The following is a 17,674-nucleotide window of genomic DNA, read 5'->3' on the forward strand; positions in this document are numbered from 1 at the left end:
TGGCGGTTTGAAAACCTGGTACGCTGGGCCGTAAAAGTGCCGAGCGTACCTGCTAGTCATTTGATAACTAGCAAAAGTAGTGAGAATGTGCCGCACTTGTGTGCGGAACATCTGGAGTGACGTAAGAATCGATCTGTGTCGGACTGAGTCCGCGGATCGAAGCTTACATCACAAAATTCTACTTTTGCCGGTCTCGAGCCTTTGATAACTAAGGCGAATCAGCCTTGCCACAAATACGCTGTGGAATTCCAGCGTATTTGAGATTGACGGCTTGATAACTACCCCCCTGTGCCTCTTTACGTGAAATGTGATTGTATATACAACTGCTTACTTTATGTAATTGATGTGAACTGTGTACAGTTTCTACGTTAATAAAAAGAATTTAACTAAAAATACTTATTTACAGTACAGTAACACTCATATTAGCGAGGTCTTATTAAATTTATTGCTTAAAAATATTGCATTAGAAAGTTGTAAGGGTGCAAAGTTATGAAATGTGAGGTGTTAGAAAAAAAAGGTATGTATTAAAATAGAATTGAGCATTGAAGACGCGCTCGCAGAAATGCAGATATGCGCTTCACTTGTAATCTAGTCCTGGGTTTTCAAAACCCCAACCAAATTTTCCATGTTACCTTTAATATTGAAATATGGCTTTAATTAAAATATTATAATAACAATAGTTTGACAGAGTTCTTATGATTTTATTGCACTATGTGTTGCCCTAGTTAAAGGGATAGTAAAGTCAAAATTAAACTTTCATGATTCCGATACAGCACACAATTTTCCATTGCTGAATGCGGAGAGCAATACGCTCGCCGTATTCAGCATTGCACCAGCAGCTCACAAGAGCTGCTGGTGCAACGCCGCCCCCTGCAGACTCGCGGTCAATGGGCCGCCAGCAGGGGGTGTCAATCAACCCGATCGTACTCGATCGGGTTGAATTCCGGCGATTTCTGTCCACCTGCTTTGTGACCGCTGCTCCATAACTTGTGTTTCTGGCGAGTCTGAAGACTCGCCAGAAACACGGGCCGTCAAGCTCCGTTCAGAGCTTGATAGATAGGCCCCTATGGCAGCAGTGTTTTGAAACATTATTTGTAGCTTTATTATACAATGTACCAAGAGAATGAAGCAAATTTAATAAAAGAAGAATATTGGAAAGTTTTTTAAAATCGCATGCTCTATCTGAATCATAAACATTTAAGTTGACTTTATTGTCCCTTTAATGTTCAAAAGTGTCCTTCATTATTTGATTATTGCAACATATTTAACTAAATACTATAATTTTGTATAAAATTAGGTTTGTTAGAATATTTGGTAGGTAAGCAGTACATACATGATTCTTTGTTTAGATGTACGATTTTCCGTTGTAAACACATTTATCATATAAAGTATTGTCTGTAATCTCTAAAAATTAAAGTAAAATATTCTAGAATGTTATTTTTAAAATGTCTGTATGAAAGGGAAGTTTAAAAAATCCTGTTACTATAGGGCACAAGAATGCCTACGTGCCTTTGCTATTTATAGAACAAAATTATGATTCAGCTGTATAAAGTTTTTTTTTAAATAATGATCAGTGGGAATTGGTTTGAGACTAAGATGGCAAAAGGGGCGGATATTCATTTGTGTAAGGAGTTGGTGAAGATTAAAATGATATTGACTTTCAATATAGAAAAAAAAAGTCAACAATTAAAATAAAGTGATTATCCTGCTTGTGTTTATACAGGCTATCTACCAAGTGCATAATGTTTTGTTTAGTTGAGGAGGACAGATATATAAGAAGCTAAAAACTTTACACCACTTTGATTGTTAAGATTATTTTCAATAACCTAAAAAATATTTATGTAACTGATCAATTGCACATTATTGTAGCTCCATAGATTCTATAAAAATAGGTGATGTTCCAATTATTTGATAATGAATTGATGTATAGCTATTAAAAGACTGTCTACTAATACATTTTGTTTACTAGAATCCTTATTACAGTTTTTTTAGATGACTTTTAAAACTGTGTTCCTCTCACCCATTGCAAACCTTCATAACCCAAACCCTTAGCTATTATAGTGTTGCCTGATTAGTCAAGACATTTGGCTCCATTTCTAAAGATGCAAAAGAATCTTTGGAGCCCCTGTGGTGCATGAGTGATCCTGCATCCGGTAGTTCAAGGGACAGTCTATCCCAAAATTGTTATTGCTTAAAAAGATATATAATCCCTTTATAACCCATTCCCCAGTTTTGCATAACAAACACGGTTATATTAATACACATTTTACCTGTGTGATTACCTTGTTTCTAAGCCTCCGCAGATTGCCCCCTTATCTCAGTTCTTTTGACAGACATGCATTTTAGCCAATCAGTGCTGATTCATAAATAACCCCACGGGAGTGAGTACAATACTATCTTTAAGGCACACATGAACTAGCAGTTTCTAACTGTGGAAATCTGTCAAAATGGACTGAGATAAGAGGCGGCCTTCAATACCTTAGAAATTAGCATATGAGCCTACCTAGATTTTGCTTTCAACAAAGATTACCAAGAGAACAAAGCAAATTTGATGATAAAAGTAAATTGGAAAGTTGTATAAAATCGCATGCCCTATTATCTGAATAATGAAAGCTTAATTTTGACTTGACTGTCCCTTCAAGAAGCAGTCTTCAGACCACTGTTTGTTAATCTTAACCTATCTGACAGCTCTGAGCTGACAGTTTAAAATCACCTCGGGTAATCTTACTCTGATGATTGACAGTGCTTGCTCTTGTGTGCTTGGTTGCATAAGAGCAGAGGGCGGAGTTGCACAAGCAGTCACTCGTGCAATGATAAATGCAGGCAATACAATGCTGCTTTCTAGCCTCAATCAATGGAGGACAGGCTCACAGTTTGGGAACCTTGCCCATCTGCACATTCATGAAATGAGCTTAAACTGCATGCTCCAATCTGATACATGTCCCCAGCAACCTCTTAAGAAGCTTTATGCCCAAAATGATTTTAGACATTTAAATGTTAGAGCAAAATGTTCTCCTTGATAATTCTTTTCCTGACAGTGGCTTCTGTTAAGAAATGTTTTGAAGGTTAAAATTCCCTATTTTGAATATAAAATTCAATCTAAAAAATAAAAGCACACATAGGACAAGTTAAATACTGAAAAGTATATTTACATTATGAATCATCATTAAAGGACCAGTCAACACAGCAGATTTGCATAATTAACAAATGCAAGATAACAAGACAATACAATAGCACTTAGTCTGAACTTCAAATGAGCAGTAGATTTTTTTTCTGGCAATTTTAAAAGTCATGTCTTTTTCCACTCCCCCTGTACCATGTGACAGCCATAAGCCAATCACAAATGCGTACACATACCATGTGACAGACATCAGCCATTCACAAATGCATACACACTTACTCTTGCACATGCTCAGTAGGAGCTGGTGACTCAAAAAGTTTAAATATAAAAAGACTGTGCACATTTTGTTAATGGAAGTAAATTAGAAAGTTGTTTAAAATTGCTTGCTCTATCTGAATAATGAAAGTTTAATTTTGATTGAGTGTCCCTTTAAATTTGTGTAATTCTCTAAAGCAGCTAAAAGTCTGAAGAGATTATCGATGAAGTCTTGTCTATTCTGCGAGGTTCCTCAAATCCTTTTAGATAGGAACATTTTACCTTAAAGTGAAATTTAATCCTAGCGTTGTACAAACGCTAGGATTGACTATTGAACCAAATAAAGGGGACTTTCATTCATGAAGAATAAGATACTTCGTGTAGAAAGCTCCTTTATTTGTTTCAACCAATCGCAGTTCTTAGCTGCTACAGCAGCTAAGATGACTTTTAAAACTGTGTTCCTCTCACCCATTGCAAACCTTCATAACCCAAACCCTTAGCTATTATAGTGTTGCCTGATTAGTCAAGACATTTGGCTCCATTTCTTTCATGTAATTAGCAAGAGTCCATGAGCTAGTGACGTATGGGATATACATTCCTACCAGGAGGGGCAAAGTTTCCCAAACCTCAAAATGCCTATAAATACACCCCTCACCACACCCACAAATCAGTTTTACAAACTTTGCCTCCTGTGGAGGTGGTGAAGTAAGTTTGTGCTAGATTCTACGTTGATATGCGCTCTGCAACAGGTTGGAGCCCGGTTTTCCTCTCAGTGTGCAGTGAATGTCAGAGGGATGTGAAGAGAGTATTGCCTATTTGAATTCAATGATCTCCTTCTACGGGGTCTATTTCATAGGCTCTCTGTTATCGGTCGTAGAGATTCATCTCTTACCTCCCTTTTCAGATCGACGATATACTCTTATATATACCATTACCTCTACTGATTCTCGTTTCAGTACTGGTTTGGCTTTCTACTACATGTAGATGAGTGTCCTGGGGTAAGTAAGTCTTATTTTCTGTGACACTCTAAGCTATGGTTGGGCACTTTTTTATAAAGTTCTAAATATATGTGTTTAAACATTTATTTGCCTTGATTCAGGATGTTCAACGTTCCTTATTTCAGACAGTCAGTTTCATATTTGGGATAATGCATATGAATAAATCATTTTTCTTACCTTAAAATTTGACTTTTTTTCCTGTGGGCTGTTAGGCTCGCGGGGGCTGAAAATGCTTCATTTTATTGCGTCATTCTTGGCGCGGACTTTCTTGGCGCAAAAATTTTCTTGTCATTTCCGGCGTCATACGTGTCGCCGGAAGTTGCGTCATTTTTTTGACGTTTTTTGCGCCAAAAAATGTCGGCGTTACCGGAAGTCTCATTATTTATTGCTTCTGGTTGCTAGAAGCTTGTTCATTGTCATTTTTTTCCCATTCCTGAAACTGTCATTTAAGGAATTTGATCATTTTTGCTTTATATGTTGTTTTTTCTATTACATATTGCAAGATGTCTCAGATTGACCCTGAATCAGAAGCCACTTCTGGATAAACGCTTAACTGAGTTTCAGTTCTACCAAAGCTAAGTTCATTTATTTTAAATGTTATAAATGTTTATCTTTAGCTATGGTTTGTAATAAGTTATTATGATATACTTTTACATGCAGAATCCATTAGTATTTATGCTTTATATATTTCCATTCTTACATCTTATGTACAAGAAATATTTAGAAGATTTATAAGAAATATTTTTCTGATTCTATTTTAAAGGCTTTGTCTGACTTCATGCCTTCTAATAAAATTTTTAGGTCTTTTTCACTTCTTTTTTAATTATTGAAGTTTCAAATGACCAACAACATACTAATTTATCCTTCTCTGATGATGTTTTTTCTCTTTCAGAAATTTTCTTCATCAGATATTGACACTAACAAATCTACTTTTTTATTATTTTTCTATTATTAAAGTACATTTGTTCTTTGTTGAAAAGGTGTTGATTATTTTGGATATTAAGGTAACTAGTTCTTTAAGACTAGCTGACACTATTTCTGCCTATTTATTTCTTCTGTGTTTTCAGAGGTTTTCTTTCCAATTCCCCATTCTAGGGAACGGAATAGGCTGAGAATTTTCTTTTATTCCTTCTTTGAAGGTTTTAAACTATATTCTTTGCCAGCAGTTAAATTCAATTTGGGGCTATCTCTACTTCTACTAATTATGCTATTGTTTCTATAGCAAACTAGTATTTATTTTCCTTTAGATAGTTGTATCTTATTTATGGAAAATTATTTAGTTTCAGGTACTTTTCTTGGTCCTGTGATTTATTCGGATATTGCAATTGCTTCAAGTATCAGATAATGATTTATTTTAGCATTGCTAAGGGACATCATTTACTAGACTAGGTGCTGTTGCATTTGTCTTGTTGTTTTGCATTTATTGATTATGCAAGTCCACTGTATTGACTGGTCCTTTAAACTGGACTATCATGCTAATAATTTCATTTGTGTCTTCATTTTATTGAATATTTTCGCAAATGAGGGTTAATCTATGTCTTTAGCTATTTTAGCTAGAAGAATTTTGTGATTTTTAAAAAAAAATTAAAAAAAAATCCATATTTCTTTTGTTCTAAGATAATCAATTATTTGTTTTATAATTGGATTCAATTCTTAACTGTTACTCTGGGCTTTAAGATTGAGTTCTAACACTAAAACTTTAAGCTTATACTAGTTTGGTTGTTCTTATTAAGGAACGAATTCCTGAGTTCTTTCCCAAGTAACATGTTTATAATTGGTGTTCGAAATCAGCTCCCTAATATTGCTATGTACGTGCTGTATTCCAGCTTGGCTGGTAAGGGGCAGGTTAAGACTTCTTTGAAATTTATTTGGTTCTATTTTGTCCAAATTTCTTTGATTTTATTCCAGTAAGGCTAACACTTTCTTTAAGTGTGTTTCTGTCCTATATATTTTGGGTACTGTTGAAGCATGGCTGGGCACCCATGGGGTTCAAGCGCTGCTCAGACCTGGAATCTTCTGGGGTATTTCTTCCAGTTCCTTTTTTAGGAACCGGGTTTGGAGTTTTATTCAAACTATTTTGCCTTTTTATGGTCATTGATAGCATTATTTGTTTTCATTAGATACAATAAATGCATATTTTCATTTTTCTGTTTTCATTCAGATTATTTTCTGAGGATGCGGAATCTCATATGATTCACTTGCTCTTCAGGACATAGTTAGAGGATCTTTTTTTTTTTGAAAGCTCTTGATTCCTCACACAAGGGTCACCTTTTTTAGGTTTCCAGATAGTTTGTGTCACTGTCTTTGTCTCTATCAGACAAGGGATAATTCTATTGGGTTCCATCTGTCGGTACCTTTAGTCTCTATTATTTCCTTCAGTTGCTATATATACACAGAAGTTTTAGGTCTTATGGCCACAGCATTGGATTCAATTCCCTTTGCTCATTTTCACTAGAAAGAACCTTTCCAGTCTTTTATGAGTGTTGTTTCTTCTAGAACATGGTTGGAGGATCAATTTACCAAAAAGTTTGTTGATTCCTCAGACAAGGGTAACCTTATTAGGTTTCCTGATAGATTCAGTGTCCTTGACTCTGTCTCTGACAGACAAGAGATGTCTGAAATTGGTTTCAGCTTGTCGAAACCTTCAGTCTCAATCTTTCCCTTCGGTAGCCTTATGCATGGAAATTCTAGGTCTTATGACTGCTGCATTGGACGCGGTCCCCTTTGCTCGTTTTCACATGCGACCTCTTCAGCTCTGTATGCTGAACCAGTGGTGCAGGGATTATACAAAGATATCTCAATTAATATCTTTAAAACCGATTGTACGACACTCTCTGACGTGGTGGACAGACCACCATCGTTTAGTTCAGGGGGCTTCTTTTTGTTCTTCCAACCTGGACTGTGATTTCAACAGATGCAAGTCTGACAGGTTGGGGAGCTGTTTGGGAGTCTCTGAGAGCACAAGGGGTTTGGGAATCTCAGGAGGTGAGATTACCAATCAATATTTTGGAACTCCGTGCAATTTTCAGAGCTCTTCAGTCATGGCCTCTTCTAAAGAGAGAGTCGTTCATTTGTTTTCAGACGGACAATGTCACAACTGTGGCATATGTCAATCATCAAGGAGGGACTCACAGTCCTCTGGCTATGAAAGAAGTATCTCGAATTCTGGTATGGGCGGAATCCAGCTCCTGTCTAATTTCTGCGGTTCATATCCCAGGTATAGACAATTGGGAAGCGGATTATCTCAGTCGCCAAACGTTACATCCGGGCGAATGGTCTCTTCACCCAGAGGTATTTCTTCAGATTGTTCAAATGTGGGGACTTCCAGAAATAGATCTGATGGCTTCTCATCTAAACAAGAAGCTTCCCAGGTATCTGTCCAGATCCAGGGATCCTCAGGCGGAGGCAGTGGATGCATTGTCACTTCCTTGGAAGTATCATCCTGCCTATATCTTTACGCCTCTAGTTCTTCTTCCAAGAGTAATTTCCAAGATTCTAAAGGAGTGCTCGTTTGTTCTGCTGGTGGCTCCAGCATGGCCTCACAGGTTTTGGTATGCGGATCTTGTCCAGATGGCCACTTGCCAACCGTGGACTCTTCCGTTAAGACCAGACCTTCTATCACAAGGTCCTTTTTTCCATCAGGATCTCAAATCCTTAAATTTGAAGGTATGGAGATTGAACGCTTGATTCTCAGTCATAGAGGTTTCTCTGACTCTCTGATTAATACTATGTTACAGGCTCGTAAATCTGTATCTAGGAAGATATATTATCGAGTCTGGAAGATTTACATTTCTTGGTGTTTTTCTTATCATTTTTCTTGGCATTCTTTTAGAATTCCTAGAATTTTACAGTTTCTTCAGGATGGTTTGGATAAAGGTTTGTCTGCAAGTTCCTTGAAAGGACAAATGTCTGCTCTTTCTGTTCCTTTTCACAGAAAGATTGCTAGTCTTCCTGATATTCATTGTTTTGTACAAGCTTTGGTTCATATAAAACCTGTTATTAAGTCAATTTCTCCTCCTTGGAGTTTGAATTTGGTTCTGGGGGCTCTTCAAGCTCCTCCGTTTGAACCTATGCATTCGCTGGACATTAAATTACTTTCTTGGAAAGTTTTGTTTCTTTTGGCCATCTCTTCTGCTAGAAGAGTTTCTGATTTATCTGCTCTTTCTTGTGAGTCTCCTTTTCTGATTTTTCTTACCTTAATTTTTACCTAAGGTTGTGAATTCTAACAACATTAGTAGATAAATTGTGGTTCCTTCATTGTGTCCTAATCCTAAGAATTCTAAGGAAAGATCATTGCATTCTTTGGATGTAGTTAGAGCTTTGAAATATTATGTTGAAGCTACTAAAAATTTCCGAAAGACTTCTAGTCTATTTGTTATCTTTTCCGGTTCTAGGAAAGGTCAGAAGGCCTCTGCCATTTCTTTGGCGTCTTGGTTAAAGTCTTTGATTCATCATGCTTATGTCGAGTCGGGTAAAACTCCGCCTCAAAGGATTACAGCTCATTCTACTAGGTCAGTTTCTACTTCCTGGGCATTTAGGAATGAAGCTTTGGTTGATCAGATTTGCAAAGCAGCAACTTGGTCTTCTTTGCATACTTTTACTAAATTCTACCATTTTGATGTGTTTTCTTCTTCTGAAGCAGTTTTTGGTAGAAAAGTACTTCAGGCAGCTGTTTCAGTTTGATTCTTCTGCTTATAATTTCAGTTTTTTTCATTATAAGATTTAAACTTTATTTTGGGTGTGGATTATTTTCAGCGGAATTGGCTGTCTTTATTTTATCCCTCCCTCTCTAGTGACTCTTGTGTGGAAGATCCACATCTTGGGTATTCATTATCCCATACATCACTAGCTCATGGACTCTTGCTAATTACATGAAAGAAAACGTGATAAATTCATTTCTTTCATATTAGCAAGAGTCCATGAGGCCCACCCTTTTTTGTGGTGGTTATGATTTTTTTGTATAAAGCACAATTATTCCAATTCCTTATTTTTTATGCTTTCGCACTTTTGTCTTATCACCCCACTTCTTGGCTATGCGTTAAACTGATTTGTGGGTGTGGTGAGGGGTGTATTTATAGGCATTTTGAGGTTTGGGAAACTTTGCCCCTCCTGGTAGGAATGTATATCCCATACGTCACTAGCTCATGGACTCTTGCTAATATGAAAGAAATGAATTTATCAGGTAAGTTCTTACATAAATTATGTTTTCTAAAGATGCAAAAGCATCTTTGGAGCCCCTGTGGTGCATGAGTGATCCTGCATCCGGTAGTTCAAGGGACAGTCTATCCCAAAATTGTTATTGCTTAAAAAGATATATAATCCTTTTATAACCCATTCCCCAGTTTTGCATAACAAACACGGTTATATTAATACACATTTTACCTGTGTGATTACCTTGTTTCTAAGCCTCCGCAGATTGCCCCCTTATCTCAGTTCTTTTGACAGACATGCATTTTAGCCAATCAGTGCTGATTCATAAATAACCCCACGGGAGTGAGTACAATACTATCTTTAAGGCACACATGAACTAGCAGTTTCTAACTGTGGAAATCTGTCAAAATGCACTGTGATAAGAGGCGGCCTTCAATACCTTAGAAATTAGCATATGAGCCTACCTAGATTTTGCTTTCAACAAAGATTACCAAGAGAACAAAGCAAATTTGATGATAAAAGTAAATTGGAAAGTTGTATAAAATCGCATGCCCTATTATCTGAATAATGAAAGCTTAATTTTGACTTGACTGTCCCTTCAAGAAGCAGTCTTCAGACCACTGTTTGTTAATCTTAACCTATCTGACAGCTCTGAGCTGACAGTTTAAAATCACATCGGGTAATCTTACTCTGATGATTGACAGCGCTTGGTCTTGTGTGTTTGGTTGCATAAGAGCAGAGGGGGGAGGTGCACAAGCAGTCACTCGTGCAATGATAAATGCAGGCAATACAATGCTGCTTTCTAGCCTCAATCAATGGAGGACAGGCTCACAGTTTTGGAACCTTGACCATCTGCACATTCATGAAATGAGCTTAAACTGCATGCTCCAATCTGATACATGTCCCCAGCAACCTCTTAAGAAGCTTTATGCCCAAAATGATTTTAGACATTTAAATGTTAGAGCAAAATGTTCTCCTTGATAATTCTTTTCCTGACAGTGGCTTCTGTTAAGAAATGTTTTGAAGGTTAAAATTCCCTATTTTGAATATAAAATTCAATCTAAAAAATAAAAGCACACATAGGACAAGTTAAATACTGAAAAGTATATTTACATTATGAATCATCATTAAATTTGTGTAATTCTCTAAAGCAGCTAAAAGTCTGGAGAGATTATCGATGAAGTCTTGTCTATTCTGCAAGGTTCCTCAAATCCTTTTAGATAGGAACATTTTACCTTAAAGTGAAATTTAATCCTAGCGTTGTACAAACGCTAGGATTGACTATTGAACCAAATAAAGGGGACTTTCATTCATGAAGAATAAGATACTTCATGTAGAAAGCTCCTTTATTTGTTTCAACCAATCGCAGTTCTTTGCTGCTACAGCAGCCCACAACTAAAAAAATCTTTTAAGCCATGGGCTGCTGTAGCAGCTAAGAACGGCGATCGGTTGAAACAAATAAAAGAACTGTTTACATGAAGTACCCTTTTTTCATGAATGAAAGTCACTTTATTTGTTTCAATAGTCAATCCTAGCGTTTGTACAATGCTAGGATTAACTTTCACTTTAAGAACTGTTAATCTCACTATGCAGGGTTCTGGGTATAGGGGATACACTTATTTTACAATATAATGCTGAAAAAAATATCCCAAAGATTTTGTGTGACTTGTCTCCATGCTGAAGCATTTTTAATGATCGGATGTTTTTTTCACTACTTTAAATGTGTTTTCCTTAACTTGAAGGGCACATTCTCAATAAGAACAAATACATACTACCAAAAAATATTGTTTTAAATGAATACTCTTAAACATTCACCCAGTGTGACTTCATTACAGGAGGGGACTGCGAGTACAAAAGCATCTTGAAAAGTGCTGGTTCATGGCCCTTAGTTTGAAGGTCCCTAATATTGCACAGTCTAACTGTTAGTTCACGCTTCTCAGCAGTTTCATCAGATAAGAAACAGTTTAGACTCTACTATGAGATCCACTTATTGACTGGATTTACAGATGTGAATTCATTCTCAGTTTTTTTTTTTGTTTTTTTTTAGAATTATCCTCTGCTCTCCCACCTCCAGGGAGCCTGTGTTGTTCTCTGCTTTCCTCTGGCTTAGCCAACTCTGCCCCACTTATTAACTTCTCATAATTTGTTAAAGGATAAGTAAGTTCACATGGGTAAGGACAACACAAAAGAGAAGTTCACCACAGGGAAAGAAAGAGCACATTTATTTGATGTCTAGAGCCACCCCTTACAATGATACAAACTTACCAGAAATTGTTGACATTCTAGCATTGCCTCCAGTCTATGTTCAGAAAGTATTACTGTACAATCTGCAAATGCATGTTTTAGCGTTTTTCGAATTATTTGGAAGGTTCTGAAATGTAAAATGTTTATATTTAACATAGCAGAGATGTAGTGTCACAGTATGTTTCAATGTATAAACCAAAAACACATTGACAGAAGACACATCTTTAACAATACTTACATGGGATCTAAATGAGCACTTGGTTCATCAAGAAGAAGAATTTTTGCTTTGCTGAGAACAGATCTTGCAAGGCACATTAGCTGCTTGTGACCGTGGCTTAGTACGCAACCCCCATCCAGAAGAACAAAATCCATCTGGCCTGGAAACTGCTCAATGATCGATTTTAAACCAACCTGTAAAGGAAATTGTATGTATTCTTTTACAAAGTATGTTGATTTGAGATCCAGTGATAAATAACACTCACATCTTTTAAAACATTTAAATAGGCTTAAAAAGATTTTAGTGTGCAAATTTTTCAGTTGTCTATCTGTCTATGTCAAGATTGGGCAACATTTAGGGATCATATGGTTACATGCTTTATGGAGATACTGACAATATAATGAAAGATAATGGGCCAGATATAGCTCTGTCGGAAGAAGCCCTGAGCAAAAAGGGTGAAATGCACGTATTAAATAGATATTCATATGTTATTCACTGCTTGATACATTTGTAATTATTTCAGTATTATATTAATTTTTCTAGACCTAGAAATGTAATCCTAATAACAATGCATGCATTGGAACTCTTTCTACTCAAAAAATGCATTGGAACTCTTTCTACTCAAAAAATGCCCTTTTAACCCTTATAAAACATTCTTATTAACATTTAAATTTTATATTTTTATTAAAAAAATGTATATCTGTGTGTAATACTTTATTTTAATGTGTTTTAGATTTTTTTGTGAATTTTTTAACCCTTATTATTTTTTAAAGTTTTCAAGGTGTGATAAATATTCTAGCGCAGTTTCAGCTTGTGCTTAAGTGCAAACTATACCTTTTAATTTATAATACCAGTGCAAATTAGCGTAAGTATAGGCTGTGCTTTTGAAAAATCAGCCGTGCTAACCCTTCTTTGGTTAGCAGGGCTTTACCATGGACTTGTATTATCAAAGTTGCACTCTAATGGTAGTGTTGTTCAGTGTTGTTCAGTGATGTTGCTTATCGTGCATGCGCTATCATTAGTGCGCGATTTGTATTCTAGCCCAATGACAATAAAACATTGGCAAACTAAAGGTTGACATTTTGTGTGCAAAGGTTTAATTTTTATTTGTGCAATAAGGGTGAACACCAGGGGGCACAACAGGAGAAGAAGCCACGGCCCATAAACCTTAAATTTGCACTTCACAATCTCAACAAGGCAACACTTTTCATTTGGCATTGTCCCATCCACATGCAGAATTTTCCATTTTCATCCCTTACACCTCTATTAGAGTTTATATTACTATTCATGCAGTTAGAATTTGTGGACTTTATTCCTGAAGTTTATTTCTCTCTATTTGTCTTTCAACAAAAACAAACAAAAAATGCATATGTTATTTAAAAAAATCTTATAGAAAGTACTCTCTCCTACTTATATGTGGGTTGTGATTTTTATTTAAAATAGTCCATGGTTATGCCTGTAGATAAATGATGTCTCGTAAGCTTGTTAACAATAAAACTCATTCACCAGGCATTTTGAAATACGTCTAATTGTTAAATCAGAATGTACTTGATTTCTCCATGCAGGATGTAGTAATAATACATCATTGTTTTACATTTAGCACTTTCTATGCAGCTGCATTTATAAGGTTTTTATATAAGCTATTTATTTCCTACACTAATTTAGCAATGCTTTTTGTATGTAGTTTTGTCAGCGTCAGCCATGATACAGCATTCATTCTGCCTCTTCATCCTGAACTTGAACAAATACAAATTAATGAATTAAGCATATTTAATGCTTAGCCAGCAGAGATAATGGTGGCCTATAATTTCAGTAAACCTTCTTTGTTATTTGTTTGTGTGTGCTCACGGTTGCCAGTACTTTTGTAATCCCTAAATCGAGGTTTGTCACGCATACATTAAACCAGCTTTTTTTTTTTTTTTACCTCATCAGCCACTTTCCAGATTTCTTCATCACTCCATTTTCCATACGGGTCCAGGTTCTTTCGGAATGTTCCAGAAAATATGAACACTTTCTGTATGGGACACAAAAAGATAACATATTAATATCTTTTCTTCCACACCATTTTTTAATTGAATAAGAATGGGTAGAATACTTTTCTGACTTCCTCAGTTACCCTGGCAGAGTTTGAGCCAACATTTGACGTAGATACACTGAACCTTTTTCCTCCTTTATGTGAAAGAAGGTGATTGTTAGAGACTTTGTCATAAATTACACCCTTTTATTAATCCATTATGTGTCTTTAAGTGTGTAGGAACTCATGACTGTATTAGTCATCAGAATTTTCAAGTGAAGCGAAAAAAGGAAAAATGAAGACAATGTAGTTCTATCATTTCCAGCATATGGTGTGTCTCAATACAAGCTGTAGGTCATTTTATTGGAAAGCAATGTTTGCTTCTACTTAAACTGTTTAAGCAATTTGATTGTTCTCAGCTCTTAAACTCGAAAATAAGGTAATAAAAATCCAACCATTTTAAAGTATATTTATTTTTTCATATATAGACATTTACTTTTGTTTAAATAACTTTTTTTTATTCTTGGCTTCAAAGTTTATTTACAATGCTGGTGCTTTGCACAAATTAAACATTTTTTGAAAGGGACTAATTTAAAATTAAAATTCATTGAAGAATTATATTTTTAAACAGATTGTCTTAGTTTACTATTCGTTTAACCTGTTCAAAATGGTTAAACACATAGGCCCACATGAAAGTGCAGGCAGACAATGTACCTACACAGGGGACCTGTCCCTCTGTGATTTAGGCCTTCAATGCAGTATCCTCTCCCTGTACAAAAGTCTTAGGCCACCATTAGATTTGTTTGTTTTAGCAATGGTATAATGACCATATATTCGGCTAGATTCCGAGTTTTGCGTTATGAGCGTCTCGGTACTAACTTGCAAGTTATTTCCACCGCTCTCCTCCCTATAGCGCTGCTATTACAGGTTTTCATATACCCGGCGTTAGCAGGCAATATTGCAGCGTTGAGCAAATTTGAGCTCCATACCGCACCCAAATACCAGCGCTGCTTTGAGCTGGTTTTACGTGCTCATGCACGATTTCCCCATAGACATCAATGGGGAGAGCCGGCTAAAAAAAAGCCTAACACCTGCAATAAAGGAGCGCAAAGCTCCGTAACGCAGCCCCATTGATTCCTATGGGGAAAGAAAACTTATGTTTACACCTAACATAAACCCGAGTCTAAACACCCCTAATCTGCCACCCCCGACATCGCCTACACCTACATTATACTTATTAACCCCTAATCTGCAGCCACTGACACCTACATTACAGTTATTAACCCCTAATATGCCGCCCCCAATGTCGCCGCCAGCTACCTAAACTTATTAACCCCTAATCTGCTGCCCCCAATGTCGCCGCCACCTACCTACACTTATTAACCCCTAATCTGCCGCCACCAACATTGCCGCCACCTACCTACACTTATAAACCCCTAATCTTTCACCCCTAACGTCACCGCCACTATACTAAAGTTATTAACCCCTAAACCTAACCCTAAGTCTAACCCTAACCCTAATACCCACTAACTTTAATATAATTAAAATAAATATAAATAAAAATTACTATCATTAACTAAATTATATCTATTTAAAACTAAATACTTACCTATAAAATAAACCCTAAGATAGCTACAATATAACTAATAGTTACATTGTAGCTAGCTTAGGTTTTATTTTTATTTAACAGGTATGTTTGTATTTATTTTAACTAGGTAGACTAGTTACTAAATAGTTATTAACTATTTACTAGCTACCTAGCTAAAATAAATACAAACTTACCTGTAAAATAAAACCTAACCTGTCTTACATTAACACCTAACCTTAGACTACAATTAAATAAATTACATTAATTAAATACAATTAAATTACAAAAAAACACTAAATTACACAAAATAAAAAAGAAATTATCAAATATTTAAAATAATTACACCTAATCTAATAGCCCTATCAAAATAAAGAAGCCCCACCAAAATAAAAAAAAACCTAGCCTACAATAACCTACCAATAAAACCCACCACCCACACAACCAAACCCCCCAAATAAAATCCTATCTAAAAAAATCTAAGCTCCCCATTGCCCTGAAAGGGCATTTAGATTTTTTCTGCCCAAACCCTAAGCTAAAAATGAAACCCACCCAATAAACCCATAAAAAACCTAACACTATCCCCCGAAGATCCACTTACAGTTTTTGAAGACCGGACATCCATCCTCAACAAAGCGGCAGAAGTCCTCAACGAAACCGGCAGAAGTCTTCATCCAAGCTGGCCGAAGTCTTCATCCAAGCCGGCAGAAGTCTTCATCCAGACAGCATCTTCTATCTTCATCCATCCGGCGTGGCTCCATCTTCAACACATCCGGGGGGGAGCATCCTCTTCTGACGACGGCTAACAAAGAATGAAGGTTTCTTTAAGGGACGTCATCCAAGATGGTGTTCCTTGAAATCCGATTGGCTGATAGAATTCTATCAGCCAATCGAAATTAAAGGTGAAAAAATCCTATTGGCTGATGCAATCAGCCAATAGGATTGAGCTTCAATCCTATTGGCTGATCCAATCAGCCAATAGGATTGAGCTCACATTCTATTGGCTGTTTCAATCAGCCAATAGAATGCAAGCTCAATCCTATTGGCTGATTTTATCAGCCAATAGGATTGAAGCTCAATCCTATTGGCTTATTGCATCAGCCAATAGGATTTTTTCACCTTTAATTCAGATTGGCTAATAGAATTCTATCAGCCAATCGGAATTCAAGGAACGCCATCTTGGATGACATCCCTTAAAGGAACCTTTATTCTTCGTTAGCCGTCGTCAGAAGAGGATGCTCCGCACTGGATGTCTTGAAGATGAAGCCGCTCTGCACCGAAGATGCCGTCTGGATGAAGACTTCGACCCGCTTGGATAAAGACTTCTGCCGGCTTCGCTAAGGACTTCTGCCGCTTCGTTGTGGATGGATGTCCGGTCTTCAAAAACTGTAAGTGGATCTTCGGGGGTTAGTGTTAGGTTTTTTAAGGGTTTATTGGGTGGATTTTATTTTTAACTTAGGGTTTGGGCAGAAAAAGAGTAAATGCCCTTTTAAGGGCAATGCCCATACAAATGCCCTTTTCAGGGCAATGGGGAGCTTAGGTTTTTTTAGATAGGATTTTATTTGGGGGTTTGGTTGTGTGGGTGGTGGGTTTTACTGTTGGGGGTTGTTTGTATTATTTTTTTTAAACATGTAAAATAGCTGATTTCTTTGGGGCAATGCCCCGCAAAAGGCCCTTTTAAGGGCTATTGGCAGTTTAGTTTAGGCTAGGTTTTTTTTTTATTTTGATAGGGCTTTTTTATTTTGTGTAATTTAGTGGGGGTTTTGTAATTTAGTTAATTGTATTTAATTAATGTAATTTATTTAATTGTAGTGTAAGGTTAGGTGTTAGTGTAAGACAGGTTAGGTTTTAATTTACAGGTAAAATTGTATTTATTTTAGCTAGGTAGTTAGTAAATAATAACTATTTAGTAACTAGTCTACCTAGTTAAAATAAATACAAACTTGCCTGTGAAATAAAAATAAAACCTAAGATAAATACAATGTAACTATTTGTTATATTGTAGCTATCTTAGGGTTTATTTTATAGGTAAGTATTTAGTTTTAAATAGGAATTATTTAGTTAATGATAGTAATTTTTATTTAGATTT

General features: G+C 36.2%; 1 protein-coding gene across 1 annotated transcript in view; it reads right to left on the reverse strand.

The window, feature by feature from the left end:
* CFTR (CF transmembrane conductance regulator) overlaps positions 1-17,674 on the reverse strand; it is a 345,866-nt gene that overhangs the window by 21,996 nt on the left and 306,196 nt on the right. Inside the window, exons 24-26 of the mRNA XM_053716685.1 lie at positions 13,911-14,000; positions 12,008-12,180; positions 11,791-11,896 (exon numbers count right to left, since the gene is read on the reverse strand). Coding sequence (XP_053572660.1) covers positions 11,791-11,896; positions 12,008-12,180; positions 13,911-14,000 — 369 coding nt within the window. The remainder of the gene's footprint in view (positions 1-11,790; positions 11,897-12,007; positions 12,181-13,910; positions 14,001-17,674) is intronic.

Source organism: Bombina bombina, chromosome 6, assembly GCF_027579735.1.
Source record: "Bombina bombina isolate aBomBom1 chromosome 6, aBomBom1.pri, whole genome shotgun sequence".
NCBI classification, from domain to species: Eukaryota; Metazoa; Chordata; class Amphibia; order Anura; family Bombinatoridae; genus Bombina; species Bombina bombina.